Raw genomic sequence first — 21437 nt, forward strand, 5'->3', positions numbered from 1 at the left:
TGATTGCACAACTTATATCACATAAATCATGTTTTATTGAGTCTACCTTTGTTCTGCCACAATGTTGTGTTTATAGAGGACATGCACCTAATATAGCAAAACATACCCAAAAGATTTAATTTCACAGTGCCTTTATGAAAAAGAAAAAGAAAATCAATTACAGAACTCAAAAAGACGGCAGCTTCCAGAACCTAAGTTGTTTTATTAGAAAGTGTTACATACATGTCTGCCAACACATGTCTACTGCATCCCAACACTGATTAAATATAAACTGAAATGAAAAACATCTGTACATATCCTTTTTTAAGACCTTTGCAGTGAGGGAATTGTTTTCAGTCACATTTTCACACAAGTAGTCATTGCAATATGCTGCAGTCCATTCCTAACAATGTGAAAATCTGTACATTTCAATATATACACATGCCATTTTGAGTTAAACGGGTGTTATCTGAATACCTTCATTAAAAAAAACAATTTTCCTCAGGGGTGTGACGTGTACTTGTGTTGTGTCTTCGGCTAGTTTTGATAATGTTTCAGTTTGGCAACTTAAAAAACAAACCACAACAAAACCATAATACTCTCATTTTGGGACAAAGAAAAATACTGTTGCACAGTCTTTGAAAATACAGCATGATTTGTAAATGGCATGTTAAAAAGGTGCTCAGTTTAACTAACTTCCAAGAAGCAGTTTGCTGTTGTCTGACGGGAAGAGTTCAGGCAAGGTGGTGGTGGTGCATACAGGTCTCCCCAGGACCACCACAGGTCTGAGGTACTGAAGCTGTTTAATGGCCAGGTCCCCACACCCAGCCAGAGCTTTGTCCAGGATGGACTTCAAGTTTTGGACTGAAGTGAAGTTTCCAGTTATCATGTGGGGCTCCAGTGGTGGAGAATGAGTGCTTCTGCTGCGTGTGTGAGAGATCCCGAGCTGGTTGTTCTCCTTAACCGAACAACTGTGTCTGTAAGTGTCTCTCCGTTTAGCTACCTCAGTGCTTTTGTCTTTTGGAGTTGTGTCTTGGATGAACTTGAGAAATGAGGACTCAAATCCCATAGGCTTATAACCCCCAATGTCAAAAGAGCGTGGCGAGGGGTTACAAGGCTGTGGGTCTTTGACGTTTGACGGCTGCTCAGACAGTTCGTTTTTCCGTTTCAGTGGCTGGCGAAAAGAAGGAGTGGGTGTTGTTGCGGACCCTTTTAAATTCTTGCCGCCGTCCTTGTTACTCGACGCGTCTTGGAAGCCCTCTTCGGCGGTAAAGCGCAGCGAGCATGGTGGCGAGAGGTCAACGGTGACAGTGCGAAGCAGAGGTTTGATTTTATCTAAGCTTAGTCTCTCCTCCTGTTTGTGACTGACGTGTGTTGCTGCAGCGGACTCTTCGGCGTGTCCGCCTGTGTTCAGTTCACCGTACAGAACCTCATCTGCGCCAACGAGGACGCCATTTCTCTCAACCAGTGGCAGCTCCTCCTCTGGAAACCCCAGGGGATCACGAGTATCCTCGTCCTGTGTTTCAGATTTGATAGAGTGCAGGCTCACGGGTGCAGACTGTCCCCCTGTGTTGTCGGGCTCGGCCTGATACTCCATTTTTCTAACCCCATTGGGATTAGATGCTCCTGCCACAGTTGGTCTGGCGGACTTCCTCTGTATCAGCTCCTCTAGCTGCTCAGCATTAAAAACGAGGTTTTTCTTAAAAATGTCCTCCTGACGCATGCGATGAACTGTCTTATAGTGGCGCTGCAGACTCTTAATGTAAGAGACAACAGAATCGCAGTCCTGAATCATACATGGGTAGGCCTCTGGGAGGCTGCGATCTTGGCACATCTGTAGCGCTTCTTCATGAGATCTGAAGACAAAATGGCTGAAACTATGTCTTTTCGGTTTCTTTTTTTCTTCCACCGACGTGTTCTTTTCCTCCGGGTTCTGCTCGCCCGTTTCTTCTGACTGGGGGGTCAGATCAGACTCAGATCCCGACCTCTCAGCGTCTGCAGTGGGTGAACCAGGTTCTTCTTTCTCGGGACTCTGTGGTGTAACAATCAGCTTCTTTTGGCATCCAGTCGGGGACTTCTTGTGAGTGCTCTGCAGACGTACCACCAGTGAATCGTAGTAATCGCTGTGACTGTAGAGCGTGTGTTTTTTTAACGCATCGTCATGGCTAAATACTTTTGTGCATCCTTCATACTTGCACTTTACTAGCTCTGGCGGCTGAGAGTGGTAGTCTCGTGTGTGACGCACTAAGCTGCTTTTAAGGTGGTATGAAGCCAAACAGTGTGCAAAGTGACATTTGTACTGGGGCTGAGGCTCATCGGAGTTTGGGAGAGGCCTTTTCTTGGCAGGCTCTTTCTTCATTTCTGGACTGTGATGCACCTCAATTTCTTTTTCTAACAAGAGCTGAGAGCGATTGTAATGATGCACCAACTGGAGATGGCGCACAAGGCCTCCCTGGGTTGAAAAAGCTGCATCACAGCTTTTTGCTACACAATGAAAGGGCTTACTGAATTTATCCAATATATAGCAGAGATTACCTTTGGCTACCAGGCGCCTGGTTCTGACCTGTTGCGTCGACTTATCCACACCTTCTTCTTCTTTCAGCTCGCCCTCTTCTTTTTTACATTCTGCTTTGTCTTCTCTTTTCTCTTCGGGTAGAGACTGACCATCACAGTTTTGTCCATTTTCACTGATCGTCGTCGTTTTTTTTCTTGCCGGTTGGCGCAGCAAATTAGGCCTCACTTTTTTCCAAATGTTTCCCGCAGACCGACAGCTTAATTTGTCGACTAAACTCTTAGACAAATTATGTACTTGAAGATAGTGTGCCCGTAACACATTTTTTTGTCTATGACTCTTGGAACAAAGGTGGCAAACGTAGGGCTTAAAAGAGGTCGTTTTCAAAGACGTCATTCTTTTCGCCTGTTCCATGGTGCGGCCGTGTTTGGTGCTGTAGTGTCGCTGTAAGCTGTAACTCTGAGCAGTTCTGAAGTCACAACCCTTTAACTCACAGACATATGGCTTTGCGTTGGCTAATGATTCCAAACTAACGTCTTCGTCACTTGCCGACATTTGTTCAGCTTTGACGGTGACTTTTTCATCAGGCAGATGTAGAGGTCTCTTATGAATCAACACAACGGGAGTCTTCGACATGATTGCCCGATGAAGAGATGTTTGCGACGTATTAGCCTCCGAGGTGGACTGAGGGGACTCGTTCGGCTCACTGTTAGGGGATGAGGAATTAAGGTTCAGTTTACTGAGTCCAATAAGAATCTCCTTTAAAGCATCATTTTTTGCTTGAAGACTTGAAGAGTTTGCTTCATCGTTTGTGGGATGAGTGGATGCTTCCTCTTCGTCACCAGCCTCTGTAGGTGTAGACGGAGTTGAGAGTTGACTCTCCTCCTTCTCCTCGTTGTCCGGCTCAGGTTCCGTCTTCAGTCCTTTGGGCTTTGTGCCCTGATCTTTGTCGTGTTTGTGTTCTTTGTTCTCCAGTTTAAGATGTTCCGCGTGGGCACACTTGAGATGCCTCTGAACATCTCTGGCTCTGGAGAAAGTCATGCCACATCTCTCAAACCCACAGGTGAACTTACTACCATCAAAACACACAGCCACCAAGGTCATCGTTCCTTTTGGTTCTTTGCCATCAGATGCTTGAGAAAGAGAGGCATCAGCCACTGCTGAAGCTTTTAGGACACTTCCGTTCACGACCTCTTCAGAAGTAACGCACTTACTAAGGCGGACTGGCCCCTCAGTCGAAGTCTTAAGAAGCTTACGCTTTGCCTTCCTCTGAGCCTCAAAGTCCTTTTCAGAGAAGGTTACGTTGTGTGTGGCTAAATGCTTAATGAATTCCTTTTTGGATAAATAAAACTTTCTACATTCGGCGGTGCAGCAGGTATATGCCGCGTCTCTGAAATGCTGCGCTTCGTGGTGATAGACTTGTCCCAAGTCGGAGCACGTGACATAACAGTCTTTGAGCTCACACTGGAAGCTGAGCTGATAGCCGTGCGTCTGTTTGTGTGTGACGAGTTCATTGGAAGTTCTAAACTGAGCGCCGCATCCCATTACTACACACATGTACGGCAGATCACCATAGTGAATTTTCCGATGTTTGCGGTGATGGTAATTTGAGGCAAAATGGCGCCGACAGAACAGACATTTCTCACGCTTGTCCCTCATCTGGTGAAAATGTTTGACATTGTCGTCCCCTTTATGCTCGGACTTTAAGTGGACATACAAGTACTTGGAATGTTTAAAGATTCGTTTACACCCAGTTCCCGGACAAGGATACTCATCCCGGTTCTGGAGCTTGAAGTGTTGGTTGATGTAATCGAATGTTATGTGTTCGTCATCATCCACATGCTTCTCCTTCACAGTCGTGGCTTGCTGTACAATGTGTTGCAGCACATCTGGGTCGTTTGTGGATTTGTAATAGAGCATTAGAGACGGGTCGACCGTGATCTCGCCCGGTTCAACTTCGTCGTCCTCGTCTATCGGATTCTGCACGTTCTCTTTCTTCACGTCGTCGACGTGAAGCTGCGTTTCACTGTGCACATGTTCTTTCAAATGAGGAACAAGCTTCTTTCTGCTGTCAAACTTGTCCGAGCACAACGGGCAGGGGTGGCGTTCGTCCGTTGCGTGTCGCTTGGAGTGGTGAACAATCTGGGAGTCGGAGAAAGACCTCTTACAAATGCGACAGCGAAACTTGTGGTTCTCTGCCTCTGATTCCCCTTGAGGTTCTGACACGTTAGAAAGCTGCTCTTTATTCTGCCTCTCAAGACCATTCACACTTCCATTTATCTTCTCCTGATGCTCAACTTCTACTTTCATTGCCACCTCCTGCTGTTCAAGTTTAACAGTTTCTTGCTTGTCTGCGACCTCATTGTCTTCCCCTTCTGACTCTGGCATTAGTCCAAGAAAGGAGGCGCAGTGATACTTGAGAGTTTTCCAGTCCCAGAATTCAGGGTCAAAAGGCCAATATGCTTTCAGTGCTAGTAACAACTCACAGCGTAGTGAGTTGGGAATTACTTCATTTTCTTGGTCATTCTTTTGGTCTGGACGTGAATAGAGCTCCTCGAGACTGGCAAAGACCTCCTGACTGGGGCCAAGCAGGAACTCGGTGAGTTGGCAGGCACGCAAAACTTCAAGGTCATTGGGTAGAAGACAGGACACCGTCTTACAGACTGACGTCCTAGTGTCCGAGTCTTCCTGCTTTGGAAGTTGAAGAGCTTTTACGCACAGTTCCACTGAGGCAGGTACGCTCAGGTCCTCTGCCTAAAGAGAGAATAACATGTCATTACACACGAGTTAGATCTCCAAGATCTATTACCATTTAAAGATCTATTTCCCCTTGTGATTTGAAAGATCGAATCATTCTCATACAAATCTGATTAAGTATTCATACAAATAAAGTTATGCTGTCGTCCAGACACGATAACTTCTGTACCTGAGCAGTTTAGAGACAGCGATACCAGTTTGGTGAGTGTCAACTGAAAACCTTCCTATGCAAACAAAAAGCAGCTTGGTGCACCTTGTATTTACAATATATATACATACATATATATATATATATATATATATATATATATATGTCTGTCTGTCTGTCTGTCTGTCTGTCAATACAAAAATCACAAATACAGCACCACAAGTTGAAGAGTAAGGCCGTTCACACTCACCTCTGCCTGAATCACGCGGACCAGGTAAAGCAAATGGTGGACAGTTTTGGCAATGGCACCAAGCTGAAGGCATCGTTCCAGAAGAGAGAGCAACGAGGGGTCGAGCCTCCTCTGGAGTTTACTCCACAACAGAGTCAACTCCCTTTAACGAGAGAGAGAGAGAGAGAAAAAAGAACATAAAATTGAACAGTACTAACAATGTGTTAGCATCCATCATTTACATTTGACTGTAGTGTCACATGGGGACAACTCACCAGGAGGAGTGAAGACTCTGCTGCTGAAGCTGATGAGTCAGGAAGGTTGTGCACAAGATGAAGGCCGTATTCTCCTCGCCCTCCGTCTCCAAGTTAGATGTGATCTCTAAAACGTCCTTGCAGTCAAGTCTGGATATCTGTTTGGACAGTAAATGATCAAAGAAACCAGTGAGACATCGTTTTATTATTTTAATGCGAGAAAGAGAAGGTGTGGGGTCGTATTCTTTCATTCCTGTGACATTTGAAAGATGGATTGTTCCAAATGAATCATCAGGATTATGTCATCGGCAACAAAATTATAGTCCTGATATGGATGGATTCTGTCTCTTCGCTACACCTAAAAAATAATGATGCATTTGAGAGTTATTCATTCATTCATGTGCATCTAGATCTATGGCCTACTGACAACATAAGATGTGATCTGATAAACAAATTTTATTTTTAATTTTAATTAGTATACATTTTAAATTGTACCACTGTACCATGGTTTAATTACAGCTGTACGAATTGACCAACGGGACACAAAAATATCATAAATAACCAGGGTTGTAATACCTCCATGATGGCTTCTTCACTGGGGAGCAGGTGACAAAGCAGGGAAACGTATGTTTGTCGAAACGTAGCTTGGTTGGAGATGGCGCCGCATTCACTGCAAGCTTTGGCCAGCACCACAGCCTTGGCAACTTCGCCCATCTTTTCCAGATGTTTCACTCGCATCTCCATGAAGCCCTCTCCTTCCAGGATGATGTAAGTATTTACTGGAGACATTAATCAAACAATTAGCAATCAATGACATGGAACATCAATGTGGAAGTAAGCGCTTTAATGAAAGCCTGGTGCTTCCACCGATAACTTGGATAAGTTAAGTGGACTCACAACCTTCATCTGGGTTGGTAAGCTGACCAGTGAGAAGGGAAGTAAGGACCGGGTTGCTCCATGCACCTCCCTCTCCTGTGATCTGGAGTAAAGCTTGGAGGTCTGTGCTTCCATACTGTAACAAGGTATCATGGGCATTCTGCAACAAACGCATACAATAAAACACCATCAAAAAAACATGTAGACACAAAATATCTATTTGTTTAAATAGATGAAAATGGAGGCAGCAGTGGTAAACAACACGATTATTCACATGTTTCTACAGAAGAGCAAAAGTCATTTGGTTCATTCGACCTCATTCACAACTTGTTCGGAGCAACTTCCAAAAGGACGACAGGCTATATAAGCAGCATTTCTGCAGGAATAATGCCAAACAATTCAGTCTGGGTTTTATCAGACCGGCAAAGCTTTTCTTTTCATGTGGTTTCTGCAGGGCCACGCTGCCACTCGGCTCACAACAATGCCGAAATGCTGGTTGATCATTAGCCAGTTGTTAATTATTACACTGGTCATCACCTTGGTACTGAGTGTGGCTAGATGAACAAATTATACCCATAGGCCTGCAACATAACAAAACCTGATAAGATTTTAAAGGGGTGTAAATATTTTCTATAAAAAAAACCAACAACATTGTATTGTATATTCCAGTTCTGCTGAGCTTGGACATTTATGAACCTTTGACAACTTGACATCTGCAGCGTGTGTTAAACAATAATTAAAAGATGACTTTCTAAGATGCATTAGATCTATCTATCTATCTGTTTAAAAATACTGGGGGTTTAGACTCAAAGTGCAAATAGAAACACAACACTCTAACCTCCTACCCGTCAGAACCTGGTATGGAGCCCCTCCTCACCTGAACAGAGTCGTGGAACTGAACCCAGGCTTCATATGGGATTTCATTCTCAGGCACTGACAGCAGCAGCTCAAAACAGCTCCTTTAAAAAAAAATGAAAATAACAAGAAATAACAACGCCCTCTGTTAATTACGACAATAACACTGACATTAAAACATCTAAAACTTGAGCAGACTAAGATACGTCCTAAACACATTATGTAAGTGATTGTTGTGATGGTGAGAAAAAATCTCTCTGAAGCTCTACATTGTTTTTTTTACTTTTTTTAGAGTCGACCTACATCTTGATACATTAAACATGTCAAACTGTCTTATTTGAAAATGAAACGTAGGGAAATGTGCATGTATTTTAAAACATTTTTAGATAGAGCCTATCACATGTGCCAGTGGTTAATTTTAAACACCAGTGTCACTATTTATAGACACCTCACATTAGATTTTCTGCTTGTTGAATACACGGCTTCCTTTTCTTGGGAGCACAGCTAAAGAATAATAATGTGTAATAATAACACCAGGATATTTTCATACTGTGAAAATACCCCTTGACACATTTTGTGGATGTATCCTAACAAGGATCCCTTTTGGTGATATGGAAATCAAAGCCAAGAAAATACCATCTGAAAAGGGTCACGTTCTTGTCAAATAAGGACAGTGTCACTCGTCATTTGTTGAAAGTTATTAACCATTTGTGAGAGAAGTTCATGACCCTCGCTCAACTCTTAGTTGGTGTTATTAAATAGAATAGAATAGAATAGAATTGTATTTAAATAGGGACAATACAGTTAGCATAGTCCCAAAACAAATAATGCAACTGAGGTGTTGTACGTAGAGTTTATAGCTATAATACAAACATAATCAGTACAACAAAGTATGATAAAACTTGCTAAAACTACACTCGGTAGCGCACTAAAACACATTCCAGAGTTGACAGCCCTTAATGGAGAATGAGGATTATCCAAATGTGGTCTTCACGACATGGTACGTTACAGTTACGATTCACCTCACTCTGTTTCTCATATCATAAACATAAAGCTGTTGCTAATTGAAGTCCAGTGATTACAGGCCACAGGTTTTTTAACAGTTCTCCGTAAGACAGTGACAGTGATAGTTCATGGCTCAGCGTTGGCAGGGGGTGAATTAGACAAAACACTCATTAACTAATCCAAGGTTGAAGCCAGGGCTAAATCGTTGTGTTCATTCCTTGCCAGGAGGGAGCAAATCAGTGCCTGGCACCACCCTATGCATAAATGATATAACTAAGAGAGGATTATTCCAAACAGGATTTATGTCTTCCTAACTCGTGTCATCTTTGAGGAATAATCTTCACACTACTTCTACTCTTCATTGTCCTTCAAAAACCTTGATACCATAGATGTTTGGATTTGTCTTGAACTTATGTCTCTCGTGTTTATCTTCTCACAGATAGTCGTTGGGTTACTTACAAAGCTAGTCTCTTCAAAACAAGGGCCACTTTGTCCGAATCTGCGGTGAGGTGGGATCGCGCAGCAGCAAAGCAGTTGATGGACAGACAGTAGACCTCCAGAAGAGGTAGACCATGCTCCATGGAGTTCCTGTTCCCCGCATAGTGAATCAGTGCCTGGAAACAGAGAAATTTCACAATGTAAAATGCAGATTAAAAAAAATAGGCTGCGAGAAGTAAAAAACTTGTGATCAGAGAAGATCAGATGAAAACATTTGTCTGGAGAAAAAGGGGTTTTCCACCTGGGAAAGACCACAGTCTAGACCTGACTGTCCCAGCTGACACTCCATCTGGTGTGAGAAACTCTTGATTGGGCCCGAGGGGACGTCATTGTACTACATATGACAACCGTGAACCTTTAATAGCGAGTCAACACAGATTAAACGAAGAGGATGCCAAGATTCAAATATGTTCTCATGACGGCAAGTTCGAGTGCGTTCTTTCATTCAACAAATGACACCACCATTAAGTGAAAGATGTATCCAATTCCCAGTCTTTCATGCATCTAATATTGTCTTAATGTCAAATCCTTTTAAAACAGCGTGTCACCTGTGTGCAACTAGATGGTGCACATGCACAACAGTTTAGGGCGATCAACATCCCAGGAGTCTTATTTGTCAGGCAGGAGGAGCCTTGCTGCTTTGTGCTCGTATCTACAAACGGCACTAAATTAATTCCCCGCAGTCCTAAAAATAAGGTATACTCTCAGAGGAAGACAAGAATAAGACCTAAACCCTAGAGTCTCCTATCAGTGCACTAATTACAACTGAACTACTTCCGATTGAAACAGAAAGTCAAAGCCTAGCCCATACAATTTTTTTAATTTTTTTTATATCAACCAAAAAATAAATTACCCGGAGAGGACTTGGACTGGTTTACATTTTTCAGCGCGTATGCTGCTGAGGTGAATAATATTCAGTTCACAGTCCTGTGTGTGTACAAGTAAATGACCCATAAGAAGGCCAAAATCAGGATGGTAAAAAACAAACTCCACACAAACAAAAAAAAAGGAATTCTAGACTAGACTGGCCATGTGACTAGTGCCTTAAAAATTGGGGTTATTTTAAGAGGTGAATTATGGTAAGAACAACTATATGTTAGACTTTGCTAATGAAATACTCAAACTGTGCCAAACTGTAAATCAGTTAAAAAGACTTAGGGACAGCACCGCTGATCACCAGCGGCGAGCTGCATACTGAGTCTGTGTTCCGGTCATGGAGGACGTACTGAACAAATATTTTTAATTAGGACGTGTCAGAATGGCCAGTTATGAGCTCTGTGTGACCTTTTCTTAAAAATTTGTGTGTTTGTACGTCGGTGAAATACGGTCGCTGACTAAATACGGCGACCGCTGGCCGCAGTATGATGTGAAGTGGTGCGAACACACGTTTGCTCACTTTATCTGGCACATTAGCTTCATATATAAAATCCTCTGTAAAACACTGTGCTCCACTGTGCAGCCACCAACAGCACACTTGTCCCTCCGCGTTGACATAATACGGCTCTTCCTCCCTCACCTGCACTCTCGCATTTTATAGGGACAAGGTGGAGCTAAGGTGGAGCTCTCAAAGTAAACTTACTGGTGGGGTGGTAACATTCACGGTGAAATGCGCATGCTGCCGTCATAAGCGCAATGAATTCAACATCGCGTGTTTTATCGCCTATACTTACACAAAGGGGGACCACGAAAACATGACGGAGTATTCTTTTTCCACACTTGGGCGACTGGTAGGGCCTCCAGAGTCCCAAATATAAGTATTAAAATGACTAAAAAGTTGATTTTTGTTAAGTTATTTTTATTTCCCTGTTCATGCATTTATTTTGAGTTTAAGCTTCTTTTTTTATTTGGGGGAAAGTGTAAGTGCACAGCAGCACAGACATAAAATGGTGTTTGGGGAGATACACCAACAGCGCTGTTCTGTAAATTCTCATTAGATTATGCAAATACATTTGTAATTATTAAAATGTCACATTTTATCAGATGTAGGCCCAAGACTACATATACACCAAACATGTCTACAAACGTGTCCCAAACAATTTGCATCACATAATCAGCCCAATTTCTAATAATTCTACGTGTCTTTCGATATTTGGTTTTATTTTGGAGTTGAAGATTTGCTCATTTGGTGCACATTTGCACATCTGTTCCAAGTTTCAAAAACCAAAGCCATTAAACTGGTTTACTTGGTTAATTCAAGTTCAGTATCACCACACTTAGCAAATTAATAGTTTGGTGCAAATAACACAACTGTAATTAATGCAATTTTTAGAGTTAACACAGCACGGCTCGACTCTACGCGGTTTGGTTAATCAGTGGTTTCTCAGTATTTCCTGCATGACTCTGTCTGACACAGTCACTGAACTGAAATACGACTGAACAGGTTGTGATTCAGCTCACGATCGCCGGCTTTCGGCGGTGCCGTCACTAAATAAACCGGACTCCTCTATTAAATATTGAGATTTTTTCACATTTCCATGCTAGACGTTTGAGATTATCAGAAGTTTGCACCAGGTACTATCACAAATGGAAAAGCAAAAAAGCCGTGCCGAGGCGAGTCATGCCCGGGACCATGTAGTGGAAAAGCGGCAATAGTCTACTCTGAGGTGGTGGGAGTGGGGACTCTGCTTAGGGCCCCATAAAGGTTTGGGCCAACCCTGGGTGGAACTCGACTGGAAAGTCCAGTGGAAAGCTCCCCTGACAGTTTAATGCGGTTTGGTACGGGAAAAAAATGAAAAAGTTGAAGTGAAATCTACAATACTTGGCCCATTGTGATTCCTTGATACACTCACTGTATTTGTTTTAGTGCTCAAACGATATTTCATATCCACTTAAGTCTGCACCTACACAATAGTGCCAGATACTACAATAAAAAATGCATAGTTTGAAAGGTACAACACATGCATCTATATGCAAATGCCCATGACAGTTTATAGTCGCACCAGCTGGGGCCAACAACCTAAGGTAAACACACAGCGAAGCCGCCCCGCCCCACACACATGCAATCCTGCATGATATGCAAAATGTGGCACAGTCATGGGCATGTAATCACAGTATGTGTCATTTGGCATTTTTTAAACTTAAACAGAAGATTAGGATCTAACAATTACAGCAACGGCGACGCGAGATTACTGTGCAACTTCAGGCAATAAAGGGTGGACATTTCACTCAGCCAATGTAATAAATACAGACTCCGACACAAAATAATGTGCATACGCTCATAATAAGAGACACACAACAAACTTGGGCAGGTACGACGCGGGGCCGACAGCAACAGCTGCGTTTTATCTTATCGGGGAAACACAATTTGGGGTTGGCTAAGGCTGGGTAAGCTAACATTAGCTTCGATGTGTCATGTACACATACACACGCGCGCGCGCGCGCGCGCACACGCACACACGTACACATTACCTGACAGAAGTTGTCGCAGTACTCCGCGGAAGACGTTAGGGATATTTGTTGTTGCTTCAGCACGTCCTCGAAGGCTCTCAGTGTGGCAAGCAGGGTTTCGATTGCCACCAGAGTGTCCTCGGCTGTGTCCAGGGCCCGGTCGCTCCATTCCTGCTCTGGTTCGACATCGTTCGCCGCCATCTTCGCTCTCCACCACGGCGCGTATGCACTGGAGCCTGTAACGCTGCCTTATAGTGACGTGCCGTTCGCGAACGAGCCGACTCTGAGAAACCGATTCTTTGTGGTGAACGTACGAGAAGAGTCGACTCCCGTAGCGGAGAGCCGAATCTTCTGACTGCCGCTCCTGATCAGCTTTGCTAAGACCCCATGTAGGCAGGGGGCGGGACTTAATTTTGATGGACACACCATGCGGCCAATGACATGACAGGGGTCTGCTCCCTGCAGCTCAAGAGCCACTCTTTGGCCCCTCTGTAGTGGCTCCTTGTTGCTTTGAATAAAAAAACTTTACTTGGGCCTTTGATATTATCTTTAAAGGCCACCGTTGACTTTTGTACCTTTGATGATTATCATAGCTATGATAGTATATTGTTCGGATAGAGCAGGGATGTCCAAACTACAGCTTGCAGGCTAATCTCATATTATGTTACTTGACTCCAGATGTGAAAACAAAGGCAATTTTTGGTTACATTTCCATTTAAAAAGATAATTGTGACAATGAAAATATTTTTTTTTTATAAAACAGTGCATTTGTATGTAAATGTTACTGTTAAAAAAAGAGGACCATTAGTAAGGGTTGGGTGGAGTGGGTGTGGGGTTGTAGGGAAAAATGAAAATGTGACTCTAGATGTATTGTTTACTACAACTGTGAATCAATTAAAAATATATAAAAATAAATTAATAAAAAAGGATCATTGGCCCCTGGAAATGTTCATATTATGATCTCTTGCTTCGTGGATCCAAGTTACTACATTTAGAGATGAAGGTGATAAAGTGTTTTAATATTTTGTGTCACATCCAATGTCTTCGTCAAACGTGATATTGAAAACCAACCCAAATCCCAATAAAACTGAAAGCCAATTTGTAGTCCTGTCCATCTTTGCATGCACATACTTATGCCAGGCAGGTTTTCTCAAGCATTGTGTTACTTTTAATTTCATTAATTCTCCTCAAACAAAAGAAGGACTAGGTTCGCATAATGCTGTGTGGGTTTGTTTTTTACTTTTCTTTGTAAGAGGTTGAGTATAAACAGCAATGAAATGACAACAGTTATCTTTTTGTATTTCTTAAATTTCATTAATGCAACAAACCATCATCATTGTTGTATATACTTTAAAAACACGGAACATCCCAGAAATATAATGAAGTGAGGGTGAAAAGAGGTTTCAGTGCTGCTTATACACTGACAGATGAGTGTACCCTTTTTGTAAACACAGATATTTGGCGCCCTCTATAGGTGAATGGGTGTATGTAAGGTTTGGTTTTTGACCCGGAAATACATTCATTTCTCTCGGCTACACGTGTGAAGGTAAGCAGCATCCTAAAACGGACCTAGTGTGGGGTTTTTATGCTGTAAAACTGTGAATAGAAAGATTATAAAAGCTCCTGTCAACGACTTATTTTTGTATATGTTCGCTAACTCATAACTTTACACCGTGGTGACCCCTGCAGTCCAGCTTCGTCCGGTTCCGTGGTGTCAAAAACATGGGGAAGTCCAAGCAGACAGGGAGCCACAAGAAGAAGAATCCCGGGAAGCTGTGGAAGACAAAGCGCAGGACTAAAGACCTGGACCAGATCCACACAGACATGAAGGCTGAGACCGCGTCCAAGCTGCTGAACCAGGAGGTGGACTTCGACGTGACAGGATGTGCGCAACACTACTGTTTACACTGCGCGTAAGTTTGTCCCTGGACACGGGACCACATGAATACATTTGAGACACAGTTTTGTGTAACAGCAAAACTTACTTATATTTTCTCGTACCTTTTTACAAGTTAATTTAAATTGGTTTATTTTGGCATTACTGTGTGTATTATTAAGCATTTATGTAAATGTATCAGAGTTAGCCAGATATATATCATGAAGTATCAGATGTATACAAACAACAATGTGGATAAGTTTACACACTAAATGAATACACAGAATAAAATACAATACATTTAAAAATATTCAAACATCTAAGCATTGAGACAGCAAGATGGCAGAGACTGAAGCAGTAGTTTGGACAGGGCACACATACTGATGATATTAATGTCTATCACTTGTAATTGTTTATCAGGCATGTGGGTGTGTCAGGTTTAGAACCACTGACCACTTTCGTTATTATAGTTAACGAAGTAACGGAAATTAAAATAGTAAAAATTGTAGTAAAATGATAACTAACTGAATTGTGTTTATAAAACAAACTAAAAGTGTAGTTTTAATTTTTGTAAATTAATTTCATACATAATTTTTGGTTTCATATGAAGTGTGTTTTTTTTTCTCTGCCAGCAATTTTAAAAGGTTGTATTTGAGACACAATACTTAACTATCACCTTTTTGAATCTTGCACCTGGCAAATACTAAAACTAAGCCTTTACAAAAATCAAAAACTAATAAAACGAGCAAACTTGCTCTAAAACAAATGGAAAAGTCCAAAACCATTATAACCACTGACCAAATGCTTGTTCACTTTCTGTCTTGCAGGAGATATTTCGTGGACATGAAAGCCTTGAAGGAGCACTTTAAAACTAAAGTGCACAAGAAACGGTACGGCACCGGCAAATCTGTTTATTCTGTGATGTAAAAAACACACATCGTACATCAATTCAGGAGGATTTAAGGCATTAAGGCATCGGTAATGATTTTATGTTTCATAGCTCATCTCTTCTTTCTCTGTCCAGGCTGAAAGAGCTCAGAGAGGAGCCTTACACCCAGGCAGAGGCAGACAGAGCAGCCGGAATGGGATCCTACATCGCTCCAAAAGTTGTTGAAGTGAAGACACAGCAGGTGGAAGAGGACATGGATTGACGAACTGTGCAGACAACATATTATGAACCGATTTATCTCTGAGTCACGGAATCCAAATCCCCCGCTGTCTCAGTCTTCAGGCGCATTTTTAAATGCGTCCTTTTTGTGACGAGACACATTTCTCTCTGGAACTGGCTGTGAAACCTCTGGGTATCACCAGTATCAGGAAAACGTTACTCTACCTACACTGGGTGGTGCGACGCAAACAAAACACCTGTGTAAATAGTAATTGTCTATGTAACCGTGTGGATTTAGTCAGATTGTATTTATACAACACACCACACAGTGGTTGGAGGGAAGTTTTGAGGAGGTTATGATTAATAAAAGTGCAACAAAATGGCTTTCACAGAAAATCCTGTGCATTTTCTTCTCTTTTTACCCTTTTAAAACACTTCACATGTTCTTTACCATTTACTTTGTCTGTGAGTAGCATAGCAAAACATTTCAAGGGCAGGTTTTTAATCAAATAAAAATCTGGGGATGTAGGTTATGGCCTCGGGAAGAAACTATTACATTATTTTTTGGGTGACTGACACAGATTCGGGATATTTTAAAAATCAGTTTTTTGCTATCAACTATCAACATTAATGACGAGCCATCAAAATAAAATTAAAATGTGTGTGTTTCGGCAAAACATAAACATGTGAGCTGTTTTTAAAGCCGTGACCTGTGAAAAACTTACATATTATCTTTGCAGGCATAAAAACTAAAGATGATGTGTTTATAAGCAGCCTCCCTTAAGGTCTAGAGATAATTGAATGTGAATTTAACATCCTGAAATCCTACAGTGCAGTCCAGCAGAAACAACCTTCACTATCACACGAAAAGTTAGAAAAAAGAAAAAACACTTTTAATGAGACGCCTCTGGCAAGGAAACGTATAATTGAAGGTTGTTAGCAGACATTCCTGGGATGAACAATAACGACCCTGCCCCTTTAAATGTGACTCCTGAGCCAAGTTCTGACCCCTGCCAAGCTGAAAATAGTGTTACGAAGGTTATCCGGTCAGGCTTTTCATAATAAAGGCCTTGACAGCAAAATATGGGGATTTTAATGTGCTTTGTGTGGCATTCAGGGATTTTTAAAATCTCGTAAAAACAGGGCTGATTTGAAACGTGATTTTAGATGAATGCTTCTGTAATACGGAACAGAAAAAATGTCTCGTCATTTCATACAGGTACATATTACCAGAGAACGCTTTTATTTTGACACTATAAACTCTCCACATCCGGTTTTTGTCGCGTCTCTAATTCGCTAACTTTGACGCTTATTAACCACATCCTTATGGCTCCAGACTGGATGTGGGAAATAAGAAATCTGTAGCCTCAGCCAATCTTCCACATCTGTGGCCAGCGATCGTAACGCCCGAAAAAAAATACACGCGGTCCCGGCCACCGGACAGCAAAACGCCTCGGTGCATCTTTGGGACTTAAAAGAGGAAGTTTGCACTTACGTTACGTGTTTTGTAGCTCTGTGGTTTTCACGCACGACCACCATGTCCTCGTCATAAATAGCCGCCGCGGTGGAGATCGAGGATGGCCGCAGACGTGAATAACAGAATCCCCGAGGATGAGAGCAGAGTCTCCCCGCAGAACGGACACCAGACTCCGGGCTCCGGGCGGTGGATGTACCGGGGCGTGTGGACCCTGGTGATGGTCGCTGCTGTCCCTCTCCTCGCCTTTGGGATCAAGTATTATCAGGACAGCCGGCTCTTCAGGCGTCACGTAAGATCCACATCTGCAACAATGTGACACACGTTCCCAGAAATGAGTTTTACTTTTATTTATTTATTTAATTATGAACACAGAACATGTGTAAAACGTACAGTATCATTCATAAACCCAGTATATTTAAGACTTTAATGATTGATGTAACATTGTTGTGTTCATGGTGATTATTTTCCAGCACATACTGTTTTATTAGGGGAGGCTGCTGTTGTGGCTCTGGCTTCCAGCTGTTTAAACCTCGACCTCCTGTGTAAATTCACACTTGTAATTAGGCTACAGAGGGTCTCTGAGTTGTTCCTGTGCCTCCTCCCCTTTGTACCTCCATTGTGCACAGGCTTGTAAGCACGCATCTGTCTGACAGAGAGAGGGAGAGGGTGGTCTGGGTCTGACATTCAGAAACACTTGCCAGGAATCTGTGGCCTCTGGGATGATGTCTGTCCAGACCAGGCCTGCTGAGGCTGAAGAGAAAGGCCTTTACTTACCCTCTTGTGCTGTTGTCATAAGGAAAACACATCTGCAGCAGTGATTATTATGTCTGTACAGTATTTCCATGTGTGTTTTTACTGCATGTAGACTCCCTGCCCTCATTTTGCATTGAAAATCCCTGAAGCGCGAGAAATGACGTGGAAAAATCTCTCCAATTCTTTTCGCCTCCTAACAGGAGGAGAGTGTTCGTGCTCTGGGCGCAGAGGGACTCTTTCTCTTCTCCTCCCTAGACACCGATCATGACCTCTATCTCAGTCCGGAGGAGTTTAAACCGATTGCTGAGAAACTCACAGGTAAATCATATATTTATTTTGTCTCTCTCTCTCTCACACACACACATATATACCCAACTGTATGATAAAATACCAGATTCATTCTAATCTCACAGGCATTTCACCCCCTGTGGACTTGGAGGAAGAAGTGATCCATGACCCTAATGGAGAGACTCTGACATTGGCGGCCACAATGCAGCCTCTGCTGCTCAACTCTATGACAAAAAGCAAGGATGGTTTCCTGGGGGTAAGACAAGACACGACAAGACAAGGCTGCATTTTCTAGGCTTGTTTTTGTTTTGATCAGATCTGACATTAACTTAAACCCCTGCGTCTCATCACTCACAGGTCTCTCACAGCTCCCTGAGTGGACTGCGGTCCTGGAAGAGCCCAGTGGTGCCTTCCTCCTCCTTCTCTGCCAGCCAGTTCAGGGTCTTCCTGCCCCCAAAGAACAAGGCGGAAGTGGGAGACGCGTGGTGGCTGATTCCGAGCGAGCTCAACATTTTTACTGGATACCTGCCCAACAACCGTTACCACCCGCCCACCCCGAAAGGCAAAGAGGTATCGTCAGAAATGCCACTCGCGTGCAGTAATGTTTGAGGGTGTATTTTTGTTTGAAAACTGACTCCTCCTCCTTCTCGCCTTTCACAGGTGTTCATCCACTCCCTGCTCGGTATGTTTCATCCTCGGCCCTTCGTCAAATCCCGTTTCGCTCCTCAGGGCACGGTCGCCTGCATCCGTGCCAGCAACGACTTTTACTACGACATTGTCTTCAGGTGAGGAAGCGACAAAAAGGACTAAAGTGATGCTGAATTATGTTTTATATATATATATTGAGACCTCTGTGTTCACTCGCCCGGAGACTCACTCGCCTTCCTCTGCAGGATCCACGCCGAGTTCCAGCTGAACGACGTCCCAGACTTTCCCTTCTGGTTCACGCCGGGTCAGTTCACGGGCAACGTCGTCCTCTCCAAAGACGCGTCACACGTGCGCCACTTCCACCTCCACGTCCCTAACGACAGGTGAGGCGTTTGAACTGTCCCCACTGCTGCTGCTTTAATAAGCTCGCCGTTGCACCGATGTGATGTGTCGCTGCTGTGCCCCCAGGTCTCTGAATGTTGACATGGAGTGGCTGTACGGTGCCAGCGAGAGCAGCAACATGGAGGTGGACATCGGATACCTGCCGCAGGTAACGGCTGCAGTGATGAAAAGAGCACTCAGGCCCGGGTGCCCTTCACACCACCATAAAACTGACTTCAAAGTGTTTTCCTGTGTTGACAGTTGGAGCTGCAGTCCACAGGCCCGTCCACTCCGTCCATCATCACGGACGAGGAGGGGAACATCATCGACAGCAGAGACGGCGCCACTGAGCCCATCCAGTTCATCTTTGAGGACATCCACTGGACGTCGGAGATCAGTCAGCAGGAAGCCGCCCGGCGTATGGAGGTCACACTGTACCCGTTCAAGAAGGTAAACGTCCACATGACTGATGTTTCTTTCCCCTGTATTTAAACGTTAAGAATCATCAGCAGCACACCCACTTGTCTCTCGCTGTGCACGACCCCAGGTGCCCTACCTGAAGTTTTCAGAGGCCTTTGAACGAGCCGAAGCGGAGAAGAAGCTGGTGCATTCCATACTGCTGTGGGGAGCATTAGACGACCAGTCCTGCTGAGGTATAATTAATCATAAATGAAAATGTGTGTTAACGTAGGGGACATTATGGTTTGGTATGGTACCTTCAAAAGTGGAATAAAATCAAGATTTTACACTACAATGAGCCACGAGCTGAACTGTAACTTATAGCCACGGTGGGCAGTTTATCCAAAGTATTGTTTTAAAAGGCAAACTTTTACATTATTGTGTGTTTTTATGGCGTCTTAATCTCCTCCCCGTCTCCCTCTGTGTCTGTAGGTTCCGGGCGGACTCTCCGGGAGACAGTCCTGGAAAGTTCGCCCGTCCTGGCCCTGCTCAACCAGAGCTTCATCAGCAGCTGGTCTCTGGTCAAAGAGCTGGAGAACATGCAGGTGAGCAGTCGTCGAAGAGCTGACACACTTTTACATTGCGCTGCGCCTGTTGCCGCGGTTACTGTGATGAGCGTCTTCTCTCACAGGCTGACGAGCAGAACTCTGTGCTGAGTGAGAAGGCTCGCCTACATCTGGAGAATTACAACTTCCCCGTGGAGATGATGGTGGCTCTGCCAAATGGAACCATTGTGAGTCACCAAATGAAGTTAATCCATAATATTAATTAAATCAATCACAGCTTGTATTTGCTTAACTGTTATTGAACGGAGCCCCACGTCTGTCAAGTCATTTACCTTGTGTGTGGTTTCAGGTCCACCACATCAATGCCAACTACTTCCTGGACATGACAGCCATGAAGCCGGAGGAGGAAGGAGCAGCGTTTAGCTTCTCTTCAGGGTTCGAGGACCCGTCCACGTCCACGTACATCAACTTCCTGAAAGAAGGGTTGGAGAAAGCAAAGGAGTACCTGGCACAGTAGTGCGCGCGTGTGTGTGTGTGTGTTGGAGTCAGAGACTAAACTCAGTGTCGACAGCTGAGAAACATCTTTGCCTTAACTCCCGTTTGTTACCGTTCACTCTCATGGTCACACATGAGCTTTTTCTGAGAGTATTTGTATACTGCACTGTTCTTTTAATGAAACACAAAGGCCTTGCACTGAGCAGTAACAAGTACAATTTAAACGTACTCCGTCTGCTTGTAGCTGCTGATGAATGTCGGTATGAAATAGAGGCAAAAGGTCTGCCAAGTTGTTATTGAGCGCAATAGTGGCCAGTGTCCTGCTAAATGTAAATCAGAAGTGCATCACAACACGGCAGATCGTTAAATATTCTCTTAAATGCACTATTTAACGGCAGAGTGCGTTGTTTTTTTTCACTGCTGCCGAGTGAACCAGAGACGGCGCCGCCGGTTGTGTTCTCGACAGTTTGTGAAGTCTTTGCTTGAAAGCTCCGTCTGGGCCGGGTAACGTCTGATGTTCCTGCCGAGGGCCGCTGGAGGGAACACGCCTCTCTGACTCACGGGACAAAAGGCAGCAGGGAAAAACAAATAACAAACTCTGTTATTTTTGTTAGTTTGAAACCAAATGTTTAAAACATGGTGCACATTCTGCGTTTGATTTTGAAGATGTGACCGCACCAAAGAACCTTGTTTTTGCAACGGGCGTGCAGGTGGAACACAACGTTATTCAATATGCCAGCTTCATACTTTCTATTTAAGTCCTTGATGAAAAATGCTGGAAAACCTTGAAATAATGTCCTCAAATGTCAAAGATATTCTTATATCAATTATCAATTAAAGGTCGCAATCCTAATCAGAATCGTGTTCCAAACTCGTACAAGGTCCCATCAACGAGTGATGCATTTGAAATTCTGTTGAAATAAATGTGTTTTTTAAACAAATGAAA

The 21437-nt window shown here is 43.4% G+C and overlaps 3 protein-coding genes across 4 annotated transcripts; 2 read left to right on the forward strand and 1 right to left on the reverse strand.

Annotated features, from left to right (window-relative positions):
- Nucleotides 1-17: 17 nt before the first annotated feature.
- rlf (RLF zinc finger) lies at nucleotides 18-12904 on the reverse strand. 2 transcript variants are annotated; one of them, XM_044047563.1, is made up of 8 exons: nucleotides 12522-12904; nucleotides 9075-9229; nucleotides 7633-7714; nucleotides 6780-6915; nucleotides 6456-6658; nucleotides 5901-6037; nucleotides 5647-5788; nucleotides 18-5245 (listed from the first exon to the last, which is right to left on the reverse strand). In XM_044047563.1, exons 1-8 carry the CDS (start codon nucleotides 12699-12701, stop codon nucleotides 671-673), a joined length of 5610 nt encoding a protein of 1869 aa, XP_043903498.1. In that variant the 5' UTR covers nucleotides 12702-12904; the 3' UTR covers nucleotides 18-670. The 2 variants fall into 2 exon arrangements, with proteins under 2 accessions (XP_043903498.1, XP_043903497.1); XM_044047562.1 differs by having other exon boundaries at nucleotides 6777-6915.
- A 1069-nt stretch (nucleotides 12905-13973) lies between these two features.
- On the forward strand, nucleotides 13974-15880 carry znf593 (zinc finger protein 593). Its single transcript, XM_044047744.1, has 4 exons — nucleotides 13974-14046; nucleotides 14190-14413; nucleotides 15204-15266; nucleotides 15401-15880. Exons 2-4 carry the CDS (start codon nucleotides 14223-14225, stop codon nucleotides 15525-15527), a joined length of 381 nt encoding a protein of 126 aa, XP_043903679.1. The 5' UTR covers nucleotides 13974-14046; nucleotides 14190-14222; the 3' UTR covers nucleotides 15528-15880.
- Nucleotides 15881-16928: 1048 nt separating this feature from the next.
- selenon (selenoprotein N) lies at nucleotides 16929-21432 on the forward strand. The gene is made up of 12 exons (XM_044046887.1): nucleotides 16929-17250; nucleotides 17915-18032; nucleotides 18128-18258; nucleotides 18360-18572; nucleotides 18663-18787; nucleotides 18896-19033; nucleotides 19119-19200; nucleotides 19293-19481; nucleotides 19579-19684; nucleotides 19923-20035; nucleotides 20122-20223; nucleotides 20346-21432. The coding sequence occupies exons 1-12, from the start codon at nucleotides 17062-17064 to the stop codon at nucleotides 20511-20513; spliced, it is 1674 nt and encodes a 557-aa protein (XP_043902822.1). The 5' UTR covers nucleotides 16929-17061; the 3' UTR covers nucleotides 20514-21432.
- Nucleotides 21433-21437: the final 5 nt, after the last annotated feature.

Source organism: Solea senegalensis, linkage group LG16, assembly GCF_019176455.1.
Source record: "Solea senegalensis isolate Sse05_10M linkage group LG16, IFAPA_SoseM_1, whole genome shotgun sequence".
Taxonomy (NCBI): Eukaryota; Metazoa; Chordata; class Actinopteri; order Pleuronectiformes; family Soleidae; genus Solea; species Solea senegalensis.